Source organism: Agelaius tricolor, unplaced genomic scaffold (genome assembly GCF_023055355.1).
Source record: "Agelaius tricolor isolate 1412-34295 unplaced genomic scaffold, bAgeTri1.0.p SCAF_27, whole genome shotgun sequence".
NCBI lineage: Eukaryota > Metazoa > Chordata > Aves > Passeriformes > Icteridae > Agelaius > Agelaius tricolor.
This window is the reverse complement of record NW_027269287.1, coordinates 7,419,749-7,439,352: the sequence shown is the minus strand read 5'-3', so window position 1 is coordinate 7,439,352 and position 19,604 is coordinate 7,419,749. Positions and strand designations below refer to the sequence as shown.

At 45.8% G+C, this 19,604-nt stretch overlaps 1 protein-coding gene across 1 annotated transcript in view; it reads left to right on the top strand.

The window, feature by feature from the left end:
• Positions 1–19,604, top strand: part of LOC139600467 (uncharacterized) — a 67,553-nt gene that overhangs the window by 3,742 nt on the left and 44,207 nt on the right. The window contains exons 4-8 of the mRNA XM_071448647.1: positions 88–230; positions 4,943–5,052; positions 5,414–5,566; positions 6,088–7,933; positions 8,801–8,851. Of these exons, the coding sequence (XP_071304748.1) occupies positions 88–230; positions 4,943–5,052; positions 5,414–5,566; positions 6,088–6,374 (693 nt within the window). The 3' untranslated portion in view covers positions 6,375–7,933; positions 8,801–8,851. The remainder of the gene's footprint in view (positions 1–87; positions 231–4,942; positions 5,053–5,413; positions 5,567–6,087; positions 7,934–8,800; positions 8,852–19,604) is intronic.

Genomic DNA, 19,604 nt, shown 5'->3' with positions numbered 1-19,604 from the left:
TACTCCCCAGACTGTGAAGAGACAGGGAGTAAAAGAGGCAGAGCGAGGCACGGAGGGGGGGGGAGAGGGAGAGAGAGAGAGTGAGAGAGAGAGACAGAGACACAGACACAGACACAGACACAGACAGAGGCAGAAAGCCTGAGAGAAGGTGGACGGACACAGCAGCCGCAGCCCAGCTCCTCCCGGACCGGGCACTCTGCCGACGGCCCCGGCTCCCCGGGCCACCCCAGGCAAGTTGCCGCTTCCTTCCTCGTGGTTTCGGGGCAGAGGGAGGGGAGCAAGGCCGCGACACTTGGCAAGGAGACCTTCCCCAGTCCTTCCCCCCCCCGGGCCACCTCCTCCCCTGGCGTCATTTGGGCATCCCGGCATTTGGGAGGAGTGAAAGGCGCCTAGTCCTCATTCTGTCCGAGATTTTTTCTCCCTCCTCGCTTCCGTTCCCCTTTCCCCCTATAGGAACATGTGTGGGAATTTCCACTGCTCCCCTCCCCATATAACGCGCGTGTATCACAGAGGTGACCCACGCAGGTACGGCAGGCACCGACCTGGGTGCCAGGGCCAGCTGCAGCCGCAGGGCGCCGGGCTGGGGACGTGCAAGCATTCCAGCGTTCTTCTCTTTCACCTGCTTTGTTTGTTACTTGATCACCTAATGAAAAGATCGATGGCAGCTTGTTTATCTGGGTGATAGTGTCAACAGATTACAGGGGCAGTAATCAGATGTTTCCCAGCCGGGCTGGGCACAATTGTAATACAGAGGGAGCCTAAACATGCTCAGACTGCGCTAGTCTGGGCAACGGGGGTTGTGCGGCGGGGAGAAATTTTTTCCCTTCGTCTGGCTGGAAGCGCTTGGTGGTTTTCATTCGCTCCGTGATGAGGAAAAGCAGCTTTTAAACGGGATTTGTAGAAATAGCTGATGGGTGAAGGCCGGTGAAGTTTGCGGGAGTCCCGAGGAGAAACCCATCTCCGACGTCCTGTGGCTGTGCAGTAGCCTGTTGGGGAGGGGAGACGGGACTCTGGGCATCCATCAATAAAAGTCTCATGCTTGTGTTGACCAGGTTAAAGCAGAGATCAGTCGACGAGAGGCATTTCCTCTCCTCAACAAATTACAGGGACACGGTCACAACTGACATTTAATTGGGAAATGAACTTTGATTCCTTTTTTAACCTCTGTGGATCTGGAATGTGTAAAGGAGATGGAGCTGGGAACTTGGAGAATTAATTTTCCCTCTGTCGTACTAGATGCTACTTTCCCCAGGCCAGAGTCCAAGGCTGGGATCTCAAGGTGGGAGAGTTTTGGAAGGCTTTAACGGGTGGTTTTGGTTGTTTCTGTTTGTTTGTTTTTTTCCCTCCTTTCTGTATCTCCCTTCTCCACCCCTATCTCCTTCCTCGTGTAACCCAGCACAGAATGGCACTGGTTCCTCTCTTGTCCCCTGCAGAAAGGAAAAGTTCCTCTGGAGATTAGTGGTGGATTTGTAAGTGGCCCGGCTGCATGTAATTTGGGAGCTCGGATACATAGCCTGTGTTTGCACAAATAAGTGCCTTCTTCAGCTGCCAAGCTGCACAAGGCACCACACACACACACACACACACACACACACATATATATACACATACACATACACACACATTGAAAAAAGTACCCACACAGGGACGTACATACATATACCCACATATATATGCACACACCTATGGAATGGGGTAGATGAAGGACAGTATGTGCACACTTAGGGTGCAGTGAACAGCTTTGGCCTGCAAAAAAAAAAAAATCATTCTTGCTTTCAATTTTTAGTGTATTTAGTCGTCCTCAGTTCTGACCTGTGGACACCTACAGGCTGCAAAAACGGAGTGTTGTACTGGGGTTTCCCCCAGCCTCTGCCTTCATCCCTTGGTTGGAGCTTTTTGTGCGGCCTCTCTCCTGGGCCAGCCTGCTGCAGAGTGAATGTGAACAGTCACATTGGACCCCCCCCGCCCCCAGTCTAAACTGTGTGTCCCAGCCCTGCTGCTCCCCAGGCCCTCAGCCAGGCTGGGGGTGGCACTGCTGTTCCAGGCCTCCACAACTGGTGGTGCCCGGCCAGGCCTCATTTCCCATCAGCAATGCTGGGGCTTTTCCTCATAGGCCTTTTTCTCCATTTGCCTTTTTTCTCCCTTTCTTTTTTCCTTCCTTTTCCTGCCTCCGCTCAAGCCAGAGCTGAAGGATAACTAAGCTTCTTAAGGAATGCAACATATGGTGTGTGTGTGTGTGCGGGAGGTGGTGCTTCTGGAGGAGACGCAGTCACCCCCTGCCCTGGGCAGGTGGTCTCCAGTGAGTGGCATCACCCCGGGGAGATGTGACTGAGCGGGGCCAGCTCCTCCCGGGCGGTCTGCGCTGCTCCTTCGCTGCCTCCTGCAGCACCCACCCGCAGCTGTCCTGAGGGAAGCACTCTGGGACGCTTTGTGCCAACCCTGGTCTCTTTCTAAAGGAAGCCTGATGCCGAAGGTGGGCCCATCCAACCCTGGACGTTCCGGTATCTCCCCCCTCCTGGTATCCCTATCACAATCACCTTAGTCAGTCGCCCAGGACTTTTCAGTACTTCCCACCGAAGGCGACTGGGCTTGGGAAACAAGGCCCTCCACCTTTCCCTGCTGAGCTCCCCCTCCGCCCGTCTGCCGCACATGCCCCGGGCCACTCCATCATGCACAACCTGCTTTATTTATTTATTTATCAAAAAAGCCCAAACAAAACCCCCACTCTTTGGAGTGTACTCCTTCCCCCCGTTTCCTCTGTGAAACACCATCTTGGGGTGACGGCCGACATCCCCGCGGTATCCAAAGCTGCTGCTGGGTCTCCCACCCCACGGGGTATTGTGTCCCACCCCGCCGAGTTGTGCCCGCTCTTCCTCGCCTTCCGCGTGTGTTTAACCCAGAGGCGCGACCACCCTTCCCTTCCGCGCACACCGCCTGCTTCCCTGGAATTATTTTAGACGGGATTGGCAAAAAAGCAGTGAGACAGCGGCCCTCGCAACTCCCCCCGCCACGCCCTCGAGAAGGCAATCTGCCGTTCCCGCATCCTCTCCGGCAGCGGCTCCGCGCCGAGCCGGGGTTTGTCATTTGTTAGCACTCAAAAGTACCGGGCTCCAGTGCCAACCAGAAAGCAGGCGCTCGTTATCCCTACAGACAGAAACGCCTGAGCACCCGACAGTCAGCCTTTTTTCCCCAATTAAAAAAAAAAAAATTAAAAAAATCTGTGCCTAGAAGTAAAAACCAAACCAAACCAAAAGCAAAACTAAAAAAACACAGAGCCCCAACCAACAAGCGCACAACAAAAAAAAAGCTGTCTGTGTGAGGACGGGAGAGAAGGCACCCAAAGCGAAGGCCACTTTTCTAACAGCACAAAGAAGCATAACAATTCCCAAGTAGAGCTGCAGGAACAGAAACTGATGACCTTGGGATGGAGATCAAACTTTCCTGTATAAGGAAAATCTGGGAATAATTTTCAACACACTCGTGAATCCAGGACCAAATATTTACGTTCGGCACAAATAAAGCTGCAGTGATCAGAGCGCTGAAGCCAAGAGAAAAAAAAAATTACAAAAACCACTAGCATAACGCTTTGCACTGAACAGTTCCGACTGTATTTTATGCTTTCACCTTCTGTTAGGGCTGAATTTGGTGTTTTTATGATTCTGAGTTGCGCTGGAGATTTTGATAAAGAGCTGACGCTTGGAAACGAGTTTGTAAGTCGTGAGATTGTCCTGACAACGCCATCGACGGCAGTATATAATAATTTCCTTAATAGTTACCTGTCAGAGATTCCATTTCTTTTACTGAGGGGATTAGTCAGTCAGGAGTAGATTTGAGCTGGACTTTCCGCAGACCAGAGACCGGCTCCAAGATGCTTAAGTATTTAATGTCACTTTCTCCCCTGCGTCCGAGATAAAACTGTGGAAAAGTATGTTTGCTGGCAAATACTCAGCAATGGTAGAGTAGTAGCGATATAATCATATTTATTAATCAGAAATTGATCTGAGTAATAAGCCTTAGCATTTCCATTGAAACTGTCAGGAGCAAGATATGTTTATTACGGCATATTCTGTCTGCGTGGGGAGGACGGGGCTGCGCTTCAGATAAAGTTTAAATGAAACAGAATAAACACAGTAGATCGCTCCAGCCCAACACAAAAGCTATAAATGACTGCTACATATTTTACGGTGCAAAGGCTTTTCTATTATTTTTTAAAAATATAATTATTCACACGTTTCTCGGGGTTAAGCCCAGACATATCCAACAGTGTCGTTAATAAGTTACACAAAATTGCCTGATCCTATCAAACGGGTCTAGAGTTATATGTTTTATTGTTAACCCCTTCCACCGAATCTTCTGAAGCTGAAAGGGAAAGGGAAAGGGCTTTTGTCCGAGTTGATCCTCGGCTATTCTGGGGCTCAGGTTGGTGTGAAAAGGACGAGGAGGTCTCTTGAAATCTCCTTTTATCTACTCCTATTTTCTCTCTGGATCAGCAAATTTGAATAGACACCATCTAATCGCTCGTAATGGAAAATGAAAAAAAAAAAAAAAAAAAAGAAAACCAAGCCACCCAACAAAAAACAACTGTGTGTGTGCTCTGGGAGCTGCGAAAATGCTTTTGCACTGGGCTGCCTGGCCGAAGGGGTGCGTGCTCTTGAGTGCGCTAGACAAGGAGCAGCTTGAGCAGCCCCCTGTAGCCGAAGCCTGCTATGCGCGCACCCTGCGACTCCGCGGAGACACAGGCATGCCCTGTCCCTCCTCCCTTCGCCCCCGCGCCAGGGTATTCCCTGCCTGGGGCCGGGTGGTCCGGGGATGGGCATGCTGGAGCAACCAGCATCTCAGAGACTCCTTCCCAGTGCCCGGGCTGTGAGGACCTTTTTTGAGGGGTGATGCTCGGAGTTGTAACACGGAGTCGACCCGACACTATTTTCTCTCTCACCCTCAGACTCCTGGATTTTCGTAATTTGCACTTATTGCGGATACCTGGACTGGCTCCGCACATCAGCCAGGCACCGACGGAGGTGTCCGCAGGTTCCTGGGGATCATCTTGCCAAGGCTGGTGTTTCTGGTTTTTTGTTTTTTTTTTTTTTTTTTTTTTTTTTTTTTTTTTTTTTTTTTTGTTTGTTTGTTTTTTTTTTTTTTTTTTTGGGGGGGGGCGGGGGGGGTGTTGGGTTTTTGTTATGCGTTAAGGGGAAAAATAAAAAAAAGAGGTGGGCAAACTTGGGGACCTCTGTCAAATAGAAAAAGTTTTGTTCCAGAGGTTCAATCCAGGACACTATGTCTTCCTTCCTAGCTGCTCAGAAATTGGCGTTTCTTTCTCAGTCTGGGATACTTTTGCTGAAAATTCCTTCATGTGACTACTTTGTTGCTAAGGCTACAAGTTCCCATCCCGACACACAAATCTTTTCCACTCCAGGAGCAGCTCAAGTCCTGGGCAGAAGTCATGACTTAAGAGACTTACTTCAAACTCCTTGGAGTGCCTCCCCGCTAAATACCTGCTTAAGTCTAGAGGTTCAAATGAAGTCCTCCCCCCGCCATCGTGTGTCACCCCTCCTCCTTCTCTCCCGAGGTACGTTTTGCTGGGACTTCTAGTAAATAGATGGCAAGAAGAAACACAGTCGAATAAGGATTAAATTAAGTAGAAGAAATCCAGGCGATGTATATTTTGAAGCTCCGATGGGGCGTCAAACTGATGTTTAACACATTTTTTCCACTCACTGTGCACAAGTCCTCAGCCCCCATCGCCTTGTTTAATTTTTTCACCCCCGAGGAGGCGGCAGTTGTGGGAGGTGGACAGAAAAAGGCTCCCTCGACCCACAGATCTTTTCCTATCCTCAAATGCCATGGGAAAGGGCAAAGAGACACCGTGTCCCCAGGCACGGCTGGGGACACACTCACACACACTCACACTCACACTCACACTCACACACAGAGAGGGGCTCTTCCAGCACCGAAGGACCTGTTAGGTGGAGTACTGCGTGGTCATCCAGGCTGTCCCTAAATGCAGAGCTCAGGCAGGTGGAAAGTGGTTTTTTTTTGTTTTGTTTTTGTTTTGTTTGTTTGTTTGGTTTTTTTTTTTTTTCCCCTTAGCAGAATTACCCATCTCCTTCCTCCCCACTGCCCTCGCTGCTCTCTTGGTTGCACCGGTCAGGAAAATACAGTTTTATCTCCCCGGCTCAGCAGAGTGGACAAGTGTTTGTGCACGACTGAGCCCGCCAGTACCGCTGAGAGAGTGGCTCTCCTGGATGCAAAAGGAGGAAAAATCTCAACCTCCCTCCCTACCGCCTCCGCCCCCCCCAACCCCCAAGAAGCCCCAGAGAGGCTCTTTTCCTGGAAAAGTTAAGTGTGACTTAGCAAACATTTGTAAATGCAAATAGATATGAATAAATAAACCTCAAACCAGGTAGTTTGGGTGTAATAGTTTAGCAGGACTAATTGCAGACAATGAAGCTGAAATGACTTCTCCAATTAGCTGCTGGCTGGAGCTTATTTGAAGGAACTGTCAGCTCTAGCGATAGATAATTGCTTTATTGCTCACAAAACTATCATCTATTTAGAACATATGTGCTAATTACTCTGGATGGGCGTCGGAAAAGAGACCATAAATCTATTAGCCCTTTAAAAAGTCTAAGGTACTTGTGAACGACCAAACTCCCTTCCTTGGAGTTTAAGGGCAAGAGTCTCGTCTGGATGGTACTCTTTCCATAAAATAAAATAAAATAAAATAAAATGAAATAAAGTAAAAGGAAATGAAATGAAATGAAATAAAATAAAATGAATTCAGCCATATATACACGTGTATTTTTCAGCGTATATTTGCGACTTCACAGTGGGAGGGAAAACAAGGGAAATCATCCTTCTATAGACCAGACTGGTGCAATAAATCACTGTCATAAAACCGATTTTCCTCTTCAGCTTTGCACTATTTTTCCCCCCAAAAAGATTAGTTTAAAAATCTTTTAATTGGATTACTCTGGAAAATTAATCTCCTTTGGGCTCGCTAAGTTTGTGTACCAAATATCTGGAATTAATTCAGTGCCACAAAACGCATCTGGGATGCCTTTTGTTCAAACTAGCTAAAAAAGGGACAGGTAGGGAAAGTGGCATTTCGCCGTACGCATTCATGTCCCCTCGCAGTTCTCTATGCATATTCATTGTTGTATGTGTCGCATTGTACCGCATAAAATTGCTATTGTAAAGGACATAAACAGAAGTGTTTGCTGGACTGTGCCGTGGGTCAAGACACCAGTGAGGGGTGAGGAATTCAGGGGAAAAAAATAGAGAAAGGAAAAAGCTTTGGCAGCCCAAGTAGCAGTCTCCTGGGCGTCGCGCACCGAGGGTCATACCCGGGTCGAAGCGGCTTTCAGTCGCCACCCGCCCCTGGCCGCTCCGCGGATGCGCACTCCCTCCGCGCTGCTCCGAGCATTCCGCCCTCCCTCCCCCGCTCGTCTCCACTGCTGCGGCTGGCCCCGGACCTGCGGCACTTTCGGGGCTGTCTGAGTGGAACATCCCATCCCCGGCACCCGTTGAGATTCAATAGGATCCCTTAGTTTTCAGCGCAATTTGAGCGTGAGCAGCACCCTCGTGAGGTGCGGCTAATTGCGGGGGCGGCAGGGGGTTAGAGGCGCAATGACTTGTCGGGGCGGTGGTGGTGACTCTGTAACACAGCGTCTTCTTTCCCTCCGCCTTTTACAAGTACAGGCTGTCTCTCTGCTAACAGAGCAATAAGGCTCTGGGTTCATCTCTATGTTTTTACTTGCTTGTTTTCCCGGAAGCAAACGAACCTGTCGCTTATTCCCGGTGGTTTATAAGCAGATTGTGACACTATACAGAGTCTTGGGGACCGAAGGGGCAGGGAGCGGTTCCTTCCCGGGTGAGGAATGTGGGAGGAGAGATGGTGAGCAGGAAAGTTCCTCCTGGGTGGAACAGGACGCAGGTACCGCTTGTGCGAGTGTCTGTACGTGTGAGCTGAGATTCAGGCTGGGTAGGTGAGGGGGCAGCACGGTGGGGGGACACGAAGCAGGCTGGAGGATGAGGTTGAGGAGTGTGAGGGTGAGGATGAGGGTGAAGGTAGGTTTTGACCTCTTGAGCACTGGTCTAGCTCAGTGCCCTATAGAATAATCTTCTGCCCAGACCCAAATCCCAGCCATTCTTGCATGCTTGTCGCCCTTCATAGGCTGTGTGTGGCATTTCCAAGTCAGCATTAAATTTCCAGTGTCAGCCGCTGTTGCAAACCGCGGAGCGGGATTGTCTGTGTTTAATAATACATGACACAAACACGCGTGAAATCACATGGAGGGAAAACATGCACAGCGAGGTGAACATCCCATGCTACAGGCTGGACATATCATGCAGGGGTGTATCACACGAGCCCAAGCCCCGAAATCCTGGGGACAGGTGTCACATGTGCTCACATGCAGCCAAACAACTTCCATTGCAACACGCGTGAGATCCTTGTGTGGACGTGCACAAGTAGATCACTGCTTCCAGACAGACTTTACGTACTTGCTAAAGGGCCCTGTGGTTTGCAGTGAATTAATTATTGCATCTTGGATCCCTGCTGACCATGCATCACCCTCGTGTTTCTTCCCACCGTGCACAGGTAGAAGTTTTTCAGCCCTGTGCTGTAGCTGAACAGATGATTACACATTGACAGAATGAATCTTTATCCCTAATCACATGATGTTAAATGAATCTTAAAGTCCCTTCTGCGACAAACGAAGAATTCTCTCTCTTTTTCTCTCTTTCGTCTCCCTGTCCATCTGCCTGCACTGTGGGCGTGCTCTGTGGAAAATGTTTACAGTTTGGAGGACTCTAACCTTGACTTTCCAGCTTTGAGCTCCCTCTGGAAGCGGTAAGAGCAACTACTCCATATTACTGTACATATTCCAGTACCACTGTGGGTCGCAGGTGTTACAGCCGCTATTGTTTGCATCCCTTCTGCAGCCCCGCGGCCAGAGCCCAGAGGTTGCACCGACCTCCATATGCTGCTACGCACACCCTCAGAGCCCGGGGTTGCCCCCGTGCTGAGCGTGCACGGAGGTGGAGAGAGGCGAATTTGCGTCCTCACCCACCCCCGCTCCTCGCCGCCCTTCGGCCGCCCGCTGGCCTCTCCCACCAGGGCTCAGCATGGGGATTCTTACTTTCTCCCACAAGGGGAATAGAAAGCTCATGTGTGGACAGGCATCTTTGTCGGTTTAATGTCAGGAGTGCCGGGCGCCCAACGCAAGGCAGGAGGCAAAGACCTCCGAGATAAACTGGGATTGCCCTTTAGCCCCAGGCTGGGAGTGGAGGGACGGGGAAGACAGTCACCGCGCCGAAGGTTCCGAGGCAAAAACTTGGCAGAGACGACAGGCAAAACAACTCCTAAACAGGAAAATACCTAGAAACCGAGCTGTGCACATTTGACCAGAAAGCATCTGGGACGATTGCTTTTAATTTAGGGGGTGCAATGATCCTTTGGAGACGATGTAAAGGATGCATTTGTAACGAGCTACAAAAGTGAGGGGTGGAGGCGGGATGCTGTGCTATGCCGGAGCATCCCTGAATAGCATTAAACTGTGTCATGAATCAGTGTCATCATGACGTATGACACACCACAAGGGATCGTGATGAGTGACTGGCATAATAGACACAGATAGTGGACCAAAGTCTCCTTGACAATTCTTAGTCATATGTCTTGGGGGGATAGTTTTACATTCATGATCCGTTTATTTGGAGCCAATACAGGGAGGGAGACACATGAAGCACCCGGCTGAATCTGTCTGAGCAGGATGAAGACGGGCTTAAATGGCACAAAGCGTTGCCGAGGGGAATCTGAAGAGGTCGCAGGTTTAGCAGCAAAACACGTGGAAAACCCCACCTGCTATTAGGCTATACATAATTAAGCAGGACGCCCCTGGTTTCTCCTGCCAGCCCAGGAAAGGGCTGGCTCACCCAGCGCGTTTCCGCGCTTCTCCGTCAATAAGCTGCAGAACATCTCAGGCACCACGCAGCACCCATCCCGCGGGCTGATAACCTCCCGTCCCATCGCAAACTGGGGGACGCCGCTCGCCTCCTTTTCCTCACGCTTGAGCTTTGCTGCGGGTTGCGAAACTCCGAGGCTCCAGTGCTAGCAGGGGCAGGTCTGCCGAGCAGGCAGGCAGGAAGCACACCTATAATAAACGCTTAACCCGAGAAACGCCCCCAGTATGCCTCTCACTACGAGCTGGAGAGCCCGAGTTGCTGGAGCTGCGGCTTTTCTTTTGTTTGCCAACTTCCCGAGCTACCAAGTAGAAATGCCTTTACTTTTTTTCCTTTCCCTCTCCTCCAAACTGAAGTTTCCCTTTGGCGGTGTCTCCAGAGGGGCAAGAGGGCCCCAGTGACCCTTTGAAGGCGATCAGCACTCCGAAATCCCCCTGGGCTGGCTGGGAATGCTTGCCATCTCAGCGGAGATCACTGACAGGCTTCTTCCCGAGAGACTAAGTTCGCGAGGCTCCCTCTTCACATAGACCCTTCAGGAATACTGATAACCTCTAGAAATCTCCATAGGAGACATTCCAACGAGAAAAATGAATGACATACGCCCAGAAAATAAGAGTACAAGAGGGGAATCCTCTTCAGTCTGAACCACCGCCCCACTCCCCTCCCCCAAAACAAACAGACACGCAAACAAACCTGAAAAATCCCCACAAAAGTGATGGTCCAGATACTAAGAAGTTCACTAAGTGTGTGAGTATCTAATGAAGGGAATAGTGAGATTTTGAAAAGAAAACATCTAATGACTTCATTTGATTTGGAGGATGAAAAAGCCTTTTTAAATCAGTCCAGATTCACTGGCCTAAACATAGCCAATTTTTGAATATGAAGGTTGTACTGAGTCTGCCTTCTTTCAAGACATAATCTGAAAGGTAATAGTATAGGTGAAGTAATGTAGTTACACTGTAGAAACTTTTGTTTCCCTTTCTTGGCAATTTAATTCGGTGCTTCTTCACTTTCTTAGGAACAGACTGACTCCATCAACGGCGATCTCCATGTTTAGACGCATGTCTGTTCAAAGCATTTAGGTTCCCAATTTGCATATTTCTCCCGACATCGGCAGCATCACTGGATTCTTACGTTATCAGCCTTTTCAAAGTAGGGGAAATTCGGAATAAAACATGATTCCTAAGTGTGCAGGGTAGCGAAGCCGATATGGAAGCGGGCTATCAAAATCACCTTTTTGCCCTTATAATGGGAGGAGTGAAAAATTAAAATAAAGAAGCGCTCCTCCTGAGAGCGCCCCGGTGGCCGAGTTTCGGTAGTTTAGCCATTTCACGAGTTTTCCGCTGATTTTCCAGCATGTTGCCGAACTCCTGCCCGTCTCCCACAGCCTTCGGGGGGTCGCCCTGAGGGATGGGTGATGCTCCCGGTTCTGGCCCACTTTCGAAACAGGAGCCACATCCATAAGGGGAGAGAGAAAAACAGTCAGCGAGGGTGCGGGAGCCGGACCGCGCAGGCACTGCCGCCACGCCATGTGTGGTTTTGTTTTTGTTTTTGTTTGGTTTTGTTTTGTTTTTGTTTTTGTTTTTGTTGTTTTATTGAGGCGGCGCTCGTGACCGGCAGCAGGTGTCGCTCCCAGCACCCCCCCTCCCTCGAAAGGGTGGGGGGAAGGTGTAATTTTGGATACCACTAAGTGATTTTTAAGCACCTGTCGATGGTATCGACAAACCCGTATCTTTTGCTCCACGTCCGTTTCCCTAAAAGGGACTCGCAGAGGGGTGTGAGGATAGAGGGGGAGAGCAGGTCTAATTCTATCCAGCCTCTCCGCCCTCACAGCCGGTGACAACTGACGACGCGGACAGTGGGCTACTCCTTGCCCCCCCTACCCTGCTCCACATGCATCCCATGGAGCTGAAGAAGTGGGTAAGAATCAGTGCACTTGTTGCCTGCGGGGTCCGATCCTGCAAAGCCGGGAGGACCTTCAGAGACCCTCCCCTCCAAAAGTCAGTTTCTCAGCCACTTGCCCATCATGGGTAAAAAGAATCATTTCCACATCCGCTCCTGGAAGTCCACGGAGGTGATCAGGGTAGCTAGTTCTCAGCAGGTAGGGCCATCCGCCCAGAGCTTTGCCGCAGCATGAAGAAAAATATAAAACTAAACAGACAATCAGCTGAAATCTATCCTCTTTAAATAAACCGATTCCTTAGTATTTTCCCAGTATTGTTGTAAGTTGTCTGTGATGTCCCCCAGGGCTCTTTCCTCTGCTCTCTGATTTCGTGTATAAAAGCACCTCTGAGTGATGGATTACTGTGTCATTGCAGCCTGTGAAGGATTAATTTGTTTCATTGATTTCTCTTTAGGCAGATTGCCAGAATTCTCTGCTTCCCACCTTTCTCCAGGACTTCAGCAGTAATAGACAGTAACAGCCTAAAACAAATCAGCCCATTCTTGTAAAAATAGAAACACAAAATCCTGAAGTCCCAGGGAAGCTGTAAAGAAGTTTTTTCCTTATGGTGTAGACCCACTAATTCCTTAAATGAGTCCATCTTCTCTCCTTTCACCACTTCCCCTTTAAAAAAAAGGTTACCATGTCTTGGTGGGAGTTGCTTAGTCTCAAGAGCAATTTCAACAAGCAGTTGGATGTGAGCAGTGGGCATTTGACGGTCACAGAGAAATGTTCTGTTCATGCTAAACAGCAGGGGTAGGAATTACAGGAGGGTTGCATAAACTTCAAGGTTCATTCTTTCTTAAAATCACCAGACCACCTACATCTAATCAATTTTCTATCCATCTACCTATCTGGGATATTGAAATAAGCTGTAGTTTATGTCAAGTCCCAGAGTTGCTGGTCTGATGTGTGTGGGGGTGGATGGGACTGGAATCTCCCAGATCAATTCATCTGCATGTTTTCAGGAGAATCTGATAAAAAAAATCAGACCTTGAAGTGTCGACCTGTGGTGAAAAAAGGGAGCTGGGCACTCCTTTTGGTGCAGATTGCAGAACCGTGAGGGGAAGAGAATGAGATCTGCTGCTGCTACTCTGACCACAGCACTGCTCTTTTCAGACCTGCTTTATCTGCAGCAGAGAGACAGGGCAGCTGTGCTCTTCTGTTTGTTTCCACAATGCAGCACTAAATACTGTATTGATTTAGTCTCCAAAAGTTCAACTTTAGGTGCTTCTAGTGCATAACGTTATCATAGATTACTGTCTTTACACCTTGGGCTTGTGGAAAGCTGTGTTGTGCAAAACCAGCACTTTTAGATATCATGGAGAGCAGAGAAATGTTTATTTTATCTCTGTATCTGACTTGTGATGAGTGTAGTTCAATAACTATTTTCAAAGGGACAGTAAATTTATTGTACTGGATAGTACAGATCCACTCCATAGCAAATCTAGGAAATTTTGAAGTTACAGCCTTACTATTTTTCCCCTCTTCTCTTGGAGGATGTTAGCCTACCACTTTCTTTTTTAATTTTCTGTAATTTCAGGTGAAATCCAAATACCAGTACTAGGGTGACAGCATGATTTCCTTGTTATCCCACAAGAAAATATGCCTTGCCCTGCCTGAGGAATGCTCTTGTGTTTTCTTGCATGAGATCCCTCTATGGTCTGTCAAGTCTAACTTTCCCTTCTCTACCTGGCAGGTTTCAAAGGAACTTTAAAACTAGTCATGAGGAGTTAATTCTTGTTTCCACTTCTGGGAATCCCTTGAAATCCCTATTTTGTCTGGAGAAACCCTGCAGTGTGGGTTAGCCTGCAGAAGGAAAAGGGTGGCTGCCTCCTGGCATGGCAGCCTGGGAAATGCTGTTACCCTGGGGAATCCTGCAAACTTTCCTTCAAATGCTTCTGTGGTGTTACAGGGACCCCCACTTTTCTGGCTTAACACAGGCATTCCCACTGCCTGGCATTCCCACTCCTGATAGTTTTTCACTGTCAAGTAACTTTGAAAATAAAGGCACAAAATGCAACAGTTCACATTCTTCCTTCTTGGATAGCCAAGCCCCAGGGAGGCTTGGCTCTCAGGGCAGAGTTTGTCTTGCTTGGAAGCAAACGCTCTCATTCCCTCTGCCCCTTTCTCCTTGCCAATTCTTTTCAGCTTACACAGGGGAATCCTTCTGCTCCTTTGCTAGGCAATAAGGAAAGTTATGCTCTTGATTAATAATGATAACAATATTCTTGGCCTGGAAAGTCTGAGTTAGGAGCAGAGACAGATTTCCACCCCTATCTCTCCAGTTTGTAATAAAACAGGCAGAATCCATCACAGACCAAATTTAAAACGCTTAAGTCAAGCTCACACCCTTTTATCCCTTCAGATCTGTAAAGAAACAGAGTCTGTTAGTTTAGTGAACATTAACCTCTCGCATAGTTATGAAAGTAGGATTAACGCCTACTGAAGGGACAGCTGTATGACCCTCACACACACTAACTATACATTAGGGCTGTCATGCTATTGATTGGGAGAAATTTGTGTGAAGAAGCACTCCCCACCAGGGAGAAAAACAGACTAGAGTGGGGAAAAAGCCACTCTAAGATGCATCCACTCCTTCTGCTAAGATGCACTTTAAAAACTCAGTTCCCATTTCTGGCATCCAGTGCAGATGTGCTGGAATCTGCATGCTTGCAGTTCTGGTGCATACAGACCACACACAGTTGTCAGCTGTGGCCCTGGGACTGGCTCATCTTTGGACAAAACAGACCTCTGCCAATGCTGGATTTGCACATAAGTAGAGTTTTGCTTGGACTCTGCCCACATGGGGTTTTGTGGCCTTGTGGGGTTCTGACTGGCTGTACTTTAGCATATCTAGTCCCATTTAGCTAATTTGGAAGAGACTGGTCCCGAAGACATTTCTCCCTCACCCCATAAGGTAACAAAAAGAAGAAGTAGTGATGAATAACGTTTGTCAAACTTTCTTTTCATTAAAGTATTAATTCTTTATGCTAACAAAGCACAAGATGATTGTTTCCTAGGGTTTGCTGGGTTAAATACAAACTCTGGATTTGACTTTCGTCACATACAATTTTTGTGTTAGTCTAACTCTTATAACATTGAATTCTGCAGAAGCAACTGCAATTTCAGTGCATTTCTGAAAACAGACATTTTAAGGGCCCATCCAAACACTTTGTTAGAGCAGTTCTGAAGTCTCATCTGTCACTTAAAATTCATATTTATAAGGGACTCGTGACAAAGGTGAGACCAGCTGTTTTAGAATTGAATCTTCCAGTCAAGGTAGTTTTTGACTACATTAAGTGTGATGGCTCACAAGTTGTAAGAGTATGGGACTTGTTCTTAGCAGTGCGGAAACCCTGCAGTTCTGCAAGATGCAAATATTTGCTTTGGTCAGCCTGAATCATCAGATATAAAGAAAAATAAATCTGCAAGGAAGAGAAACAAAGTCCCTTCTGATGGACACAATGGGGATTTGTGCCTTGCTAAGACAGGTCCATCTATTTCGTGCAGGGCAACTACTAGACCCCGGCCCAACTTCTGGAAAATATAAAAGAAAAGATCCTGACTGAAAAGGTAAAAAATTAGACAAAGCTCTGATAGTTTTTTCCCTTGTAGCAGGGAGTAATTTTTTAATTTTTTTTTTTTCCCCCTGAAGCAGCAGGGAGTAACTTTCCCCTCCCTGCATTATTGGAGGCTGTGCAACTGTAGCTGTGTGCATAGGTAGGTAGAGAACTGCTGGATACATGAAAGCTGGAAGTTAGGTGCTAAAGGGCATCAGTCCTGCTGCTCTCAACTCACCTCTAAGTCATTTAGTTCAAATAGACAGGTGAAGAGTTAGAAAAAAATACCATGTCATAGCAAGGTAGCCAAGAACTGGACACCATTATTTCTTTGGAAACATGCTCTCCCAGCAAGTAGATTGATTTTTTCCTCTATTAAATTTATTTGTTTTAAATTCATCTAGAAATTTGTACAAGGGGTTAACACTCATGCCCTTCTCAGCAGTACTTGGGAGTAGATCTCTTGCCTACACATTTACCTCTGCTATTATGAAGCTTTAAAACAGCAGCAGTAAAACTCACCTCCCTGCATTAGGTGTTGCTATATTGCAGATCAAAGTTTTGCTGTTTGCAGAAACATGGAAAGAATACCATAATTCAATCTGTTTGGTTAGAACTCAGCATTCAATGAGTAACAAGTTTCTGCTTTTCCACGGAAAGTGTGAATTGAAACTCCAAATGAATGAGTAGGACTTTCTTGCTTCATATCTTACAGCCACTGCTGTATTGATAATTCATTTTTTCCAAGTGAGTAAAAAGTATGTGGCTTACCACTCTAGCATCTCATTACTAAGATCACAGGCAACATATTGAAAATGGTGGGATGCTAGATAGTTCCAGTACTTTATGTAGCTATTAAAATTATCTGCACCAGAACTTCTTTCAGTTTACACCATATTAAAGGAAGTTTAAAAATTGCAGTTTTGGTTCTAATCAGCTTTTCAGCTTTACTGTATTCCAATGTATCAAGACCACCATCACTAGTAAATCGTAATTGTGTATTGGTAGAGATCATGGCTCTAGAAGGGAAGTACGGTTGTCTCATTCCAAAATCCACTGATTTTTAACATGACAACCATTACATTTTCTAGTCACAAGCTCATGCTTGTGACTAGAAAACGATCCCTGTAAGACGTTGTTTTTGAAGAGCTCAACATGAACATTCTTGACTAACTGCTGTGGGACTCCTTCAGCTAGAAACACTGACAGTTACATTAGTTGGAAAAATGCGTAGGTTTAGTCCACACTGCACACTGCACTAACAACACATCTTGACCTTGTGCACTCCATCATCTGTGGATTTAAAATAATTTTTGAAATTATTTCAGCATTCAGAAAAGACATTAAAATTAACTATGATATTTCTCTATCAAAACTGTTTTTTATCTTCTGAGAAATGTTTTCAGGTTCTCCCCTAACATTTGAATAGTAAAGACAAAATTACCCAAGATTTTATGGTGCTTTTTGTAGTTTTTCTCAGCTTTTAAAACTGAGTCAAACTTGTCTTTTTAAAGTTGCCAGTTTGATTTTCAAATTTTTTTCTTCATCCACCGTCACAATGGCACCCTGTCTGGTCTGTGTGCCCTGTGTGAGCATTTCCACAGACCAGAATGTTATGTTTTCACCGGAAATAAAAAAATATCCTAAAACATGAGTTTTGCTCATGGTTAAACTTCAGTTATAATTTACATTTGATTTGATGCTGCCCCTTAGAAATGACAATAGCTTCAGAGAGGGTTTAAAACGCATATAGCGATCCCTTGCAATCATTATAAAATAGCATAGGAATGCCTACAACAGTAGGGACACCACTCTGTCTATAATTCAGTTTAGCTAATTACATCCTGCTTTTCTAAATTCAAGTTTATTCCTAAGCTTGATCCAAAACTTCCAGAAATAACTGTTTTTTCCCATTACCAGTTTTTGGGGTGGGATAGGTTGTATTTCACTGCTAGATGAAGTTCTCTGGGATTTTTTTTTTTAAATAAGAAATGACCTTTTAGTTTATAGGGAGGTGTAAGCTTCTCATCTGGATGATCAATAAAGTAAATTCCTTAAAATCCTTCTGGCTAAAATAACATCAAAATATATAATAAATTCAATTTTATCACTTCACAATTCATTCTTTGTCACACAGACCCTCACCATGAAAAAAAAAATTACATCATACAAATTGACAAGAGGCAATTGTCTGTCAATGGACTTGCTTTGTAGGTAGGGGAAGAGGCCAGGAATAAAGAATCTGAGAGCATAGGTGCACCAATCACTCAAAAATTGACTGATTAAGTTGTCAGGACATTGAAAACATATGTTTAGAAATGCATGAGATAACAATGAATAGTATAGCAAACAATAAATTAAAATTTCAATGTAAGAGAAACTGCAATTAAGGGACTTCCAAAGAAATGCTAGTTGCATGGCTCAGAAGTTTTGTTTTGCAGCAAAAGCCTAGAAGAGAAACTAAACATTAAAAATCTGCACTTCTGAATATGATTAACACTTATTAAACTGCATCTTCAGCACAGTTTCATATTTAAGGTGGTTGTGTCTTGTTTCCATCTCTGTCTACAACTATCTGATTCTGCCAGACTATGGTAAAAATACAGATTTGGATGTAATTCCTTATTAAATAAGCATACAATGTAAAGATGCTTCTCAGCTACAGAAAGAGAGTAAAGCAGTTGCTCTTTAACAAATGCCATGCTATATGCATTATGTAATTTCTATGGTTATAAAACAACTTGAGAAATTGTACTGTAACAATATGATATATGGTAGGATTGATTACTCCAAAAATCCTTTCAAGAGGAAAAATTACAGGGGAGATGGGGAAGGGAAAAGCTTTTTTTTTTCTGTTCAAGCTCCACTTCCTAAAGATTTAGCTTCTGTGGAGAAAAACCTCACATTCAGTTGTTACATTGAGTGGTCACTCAATTTGTTTATTAAATAGTCAAATATATTCTTTTCAGTATATATGAATAGTTTAATTTATTCTGCTGAAAGAGAGATAAGTATCAGAAATAGCAATAGAAGTCACATAATGATATAAGAATACTAGAAAATCTGAGGATTTTAGAAGAGTCCATTATTCATTCAATTCCTGGCAGCCTTTATGATTACAAAGCACTTGATTGACTAACTAGACATTCTCAAAGTGAATTATGAATCAGGTTCATTTTTCCTGGTTGAGAGCTGGTACATGTTGTAACTCTTCCACTTTGTGATATATCAAGCTCTTGTAACAGTAATAAGAGATATAATCAACTCCTATTTCAGGACAAATAAACTGGCTTTTCAAAAATGAAATGTGGTTGCTAACATTTTTACAGTGTGCAATTTAATTCCTTCCTGCTATTCTCAGAGCGCAATCTGGTGTGATGACACAGCTTTTGAATATTTGACTTTGCTGAAATTCTTTAGGAGAGTCTCACACCCTCAGTCCAGGCATACTGATATCAGTGGAAATGTGGTGTTGGGTCTAAGAGCAGTGAGTGGTCCCTTTACTTGTTGAAAACAAGCCTCAGACACTGAAAACCTGGGCCACAATTTGCCCTTTTGTGCTGGCTCTGATCTCAGCTTGGGAATACTGAACAGTTTTAAAGCTGTTTAAGTTTACTTTGAAACACAAAAAAAGGAAAAAAAAGAAGAACCTCTTCTAAAGTGTGCTTGACCGTCAAGTCCTCTTTCATGAAAAAGTCCCTCAGGCTTTTGTGGAAATTATGCAAAGGGAATGACTGGCAGGCTAGGGTAGGACTCATTTGTAGAACAAATGCACAATCAGATCACAAGTCCCCCTGGAATAGGTTTAGTGAGAGGTGCATTTCACCTCCAAATGACTACAGGGAAAACAAAATTAAAAAAAAAAAAAAAAGACTGCTCAAAATCTGTGTGAGTGAATGTCCAAGAAAATCACTATGAAGAGCATTTGTGCCATGCATCTGAATAAGAGATGTAGCCCATAAGTGCTGGTTTGGCTTTCTGGGGTGTGGTGGTCTCTGGATGCTTATGTCCCAGTCAGCAGAGGCAGCTTACAAGTGTGGTGATATGGGCTGGGGTACTTGATAAAGTGTTGGGTCCAAGGGACAGGGTACATCACATCCTCTGGTACGTGTGCTGAAACATGATCTTCCCACATGGGG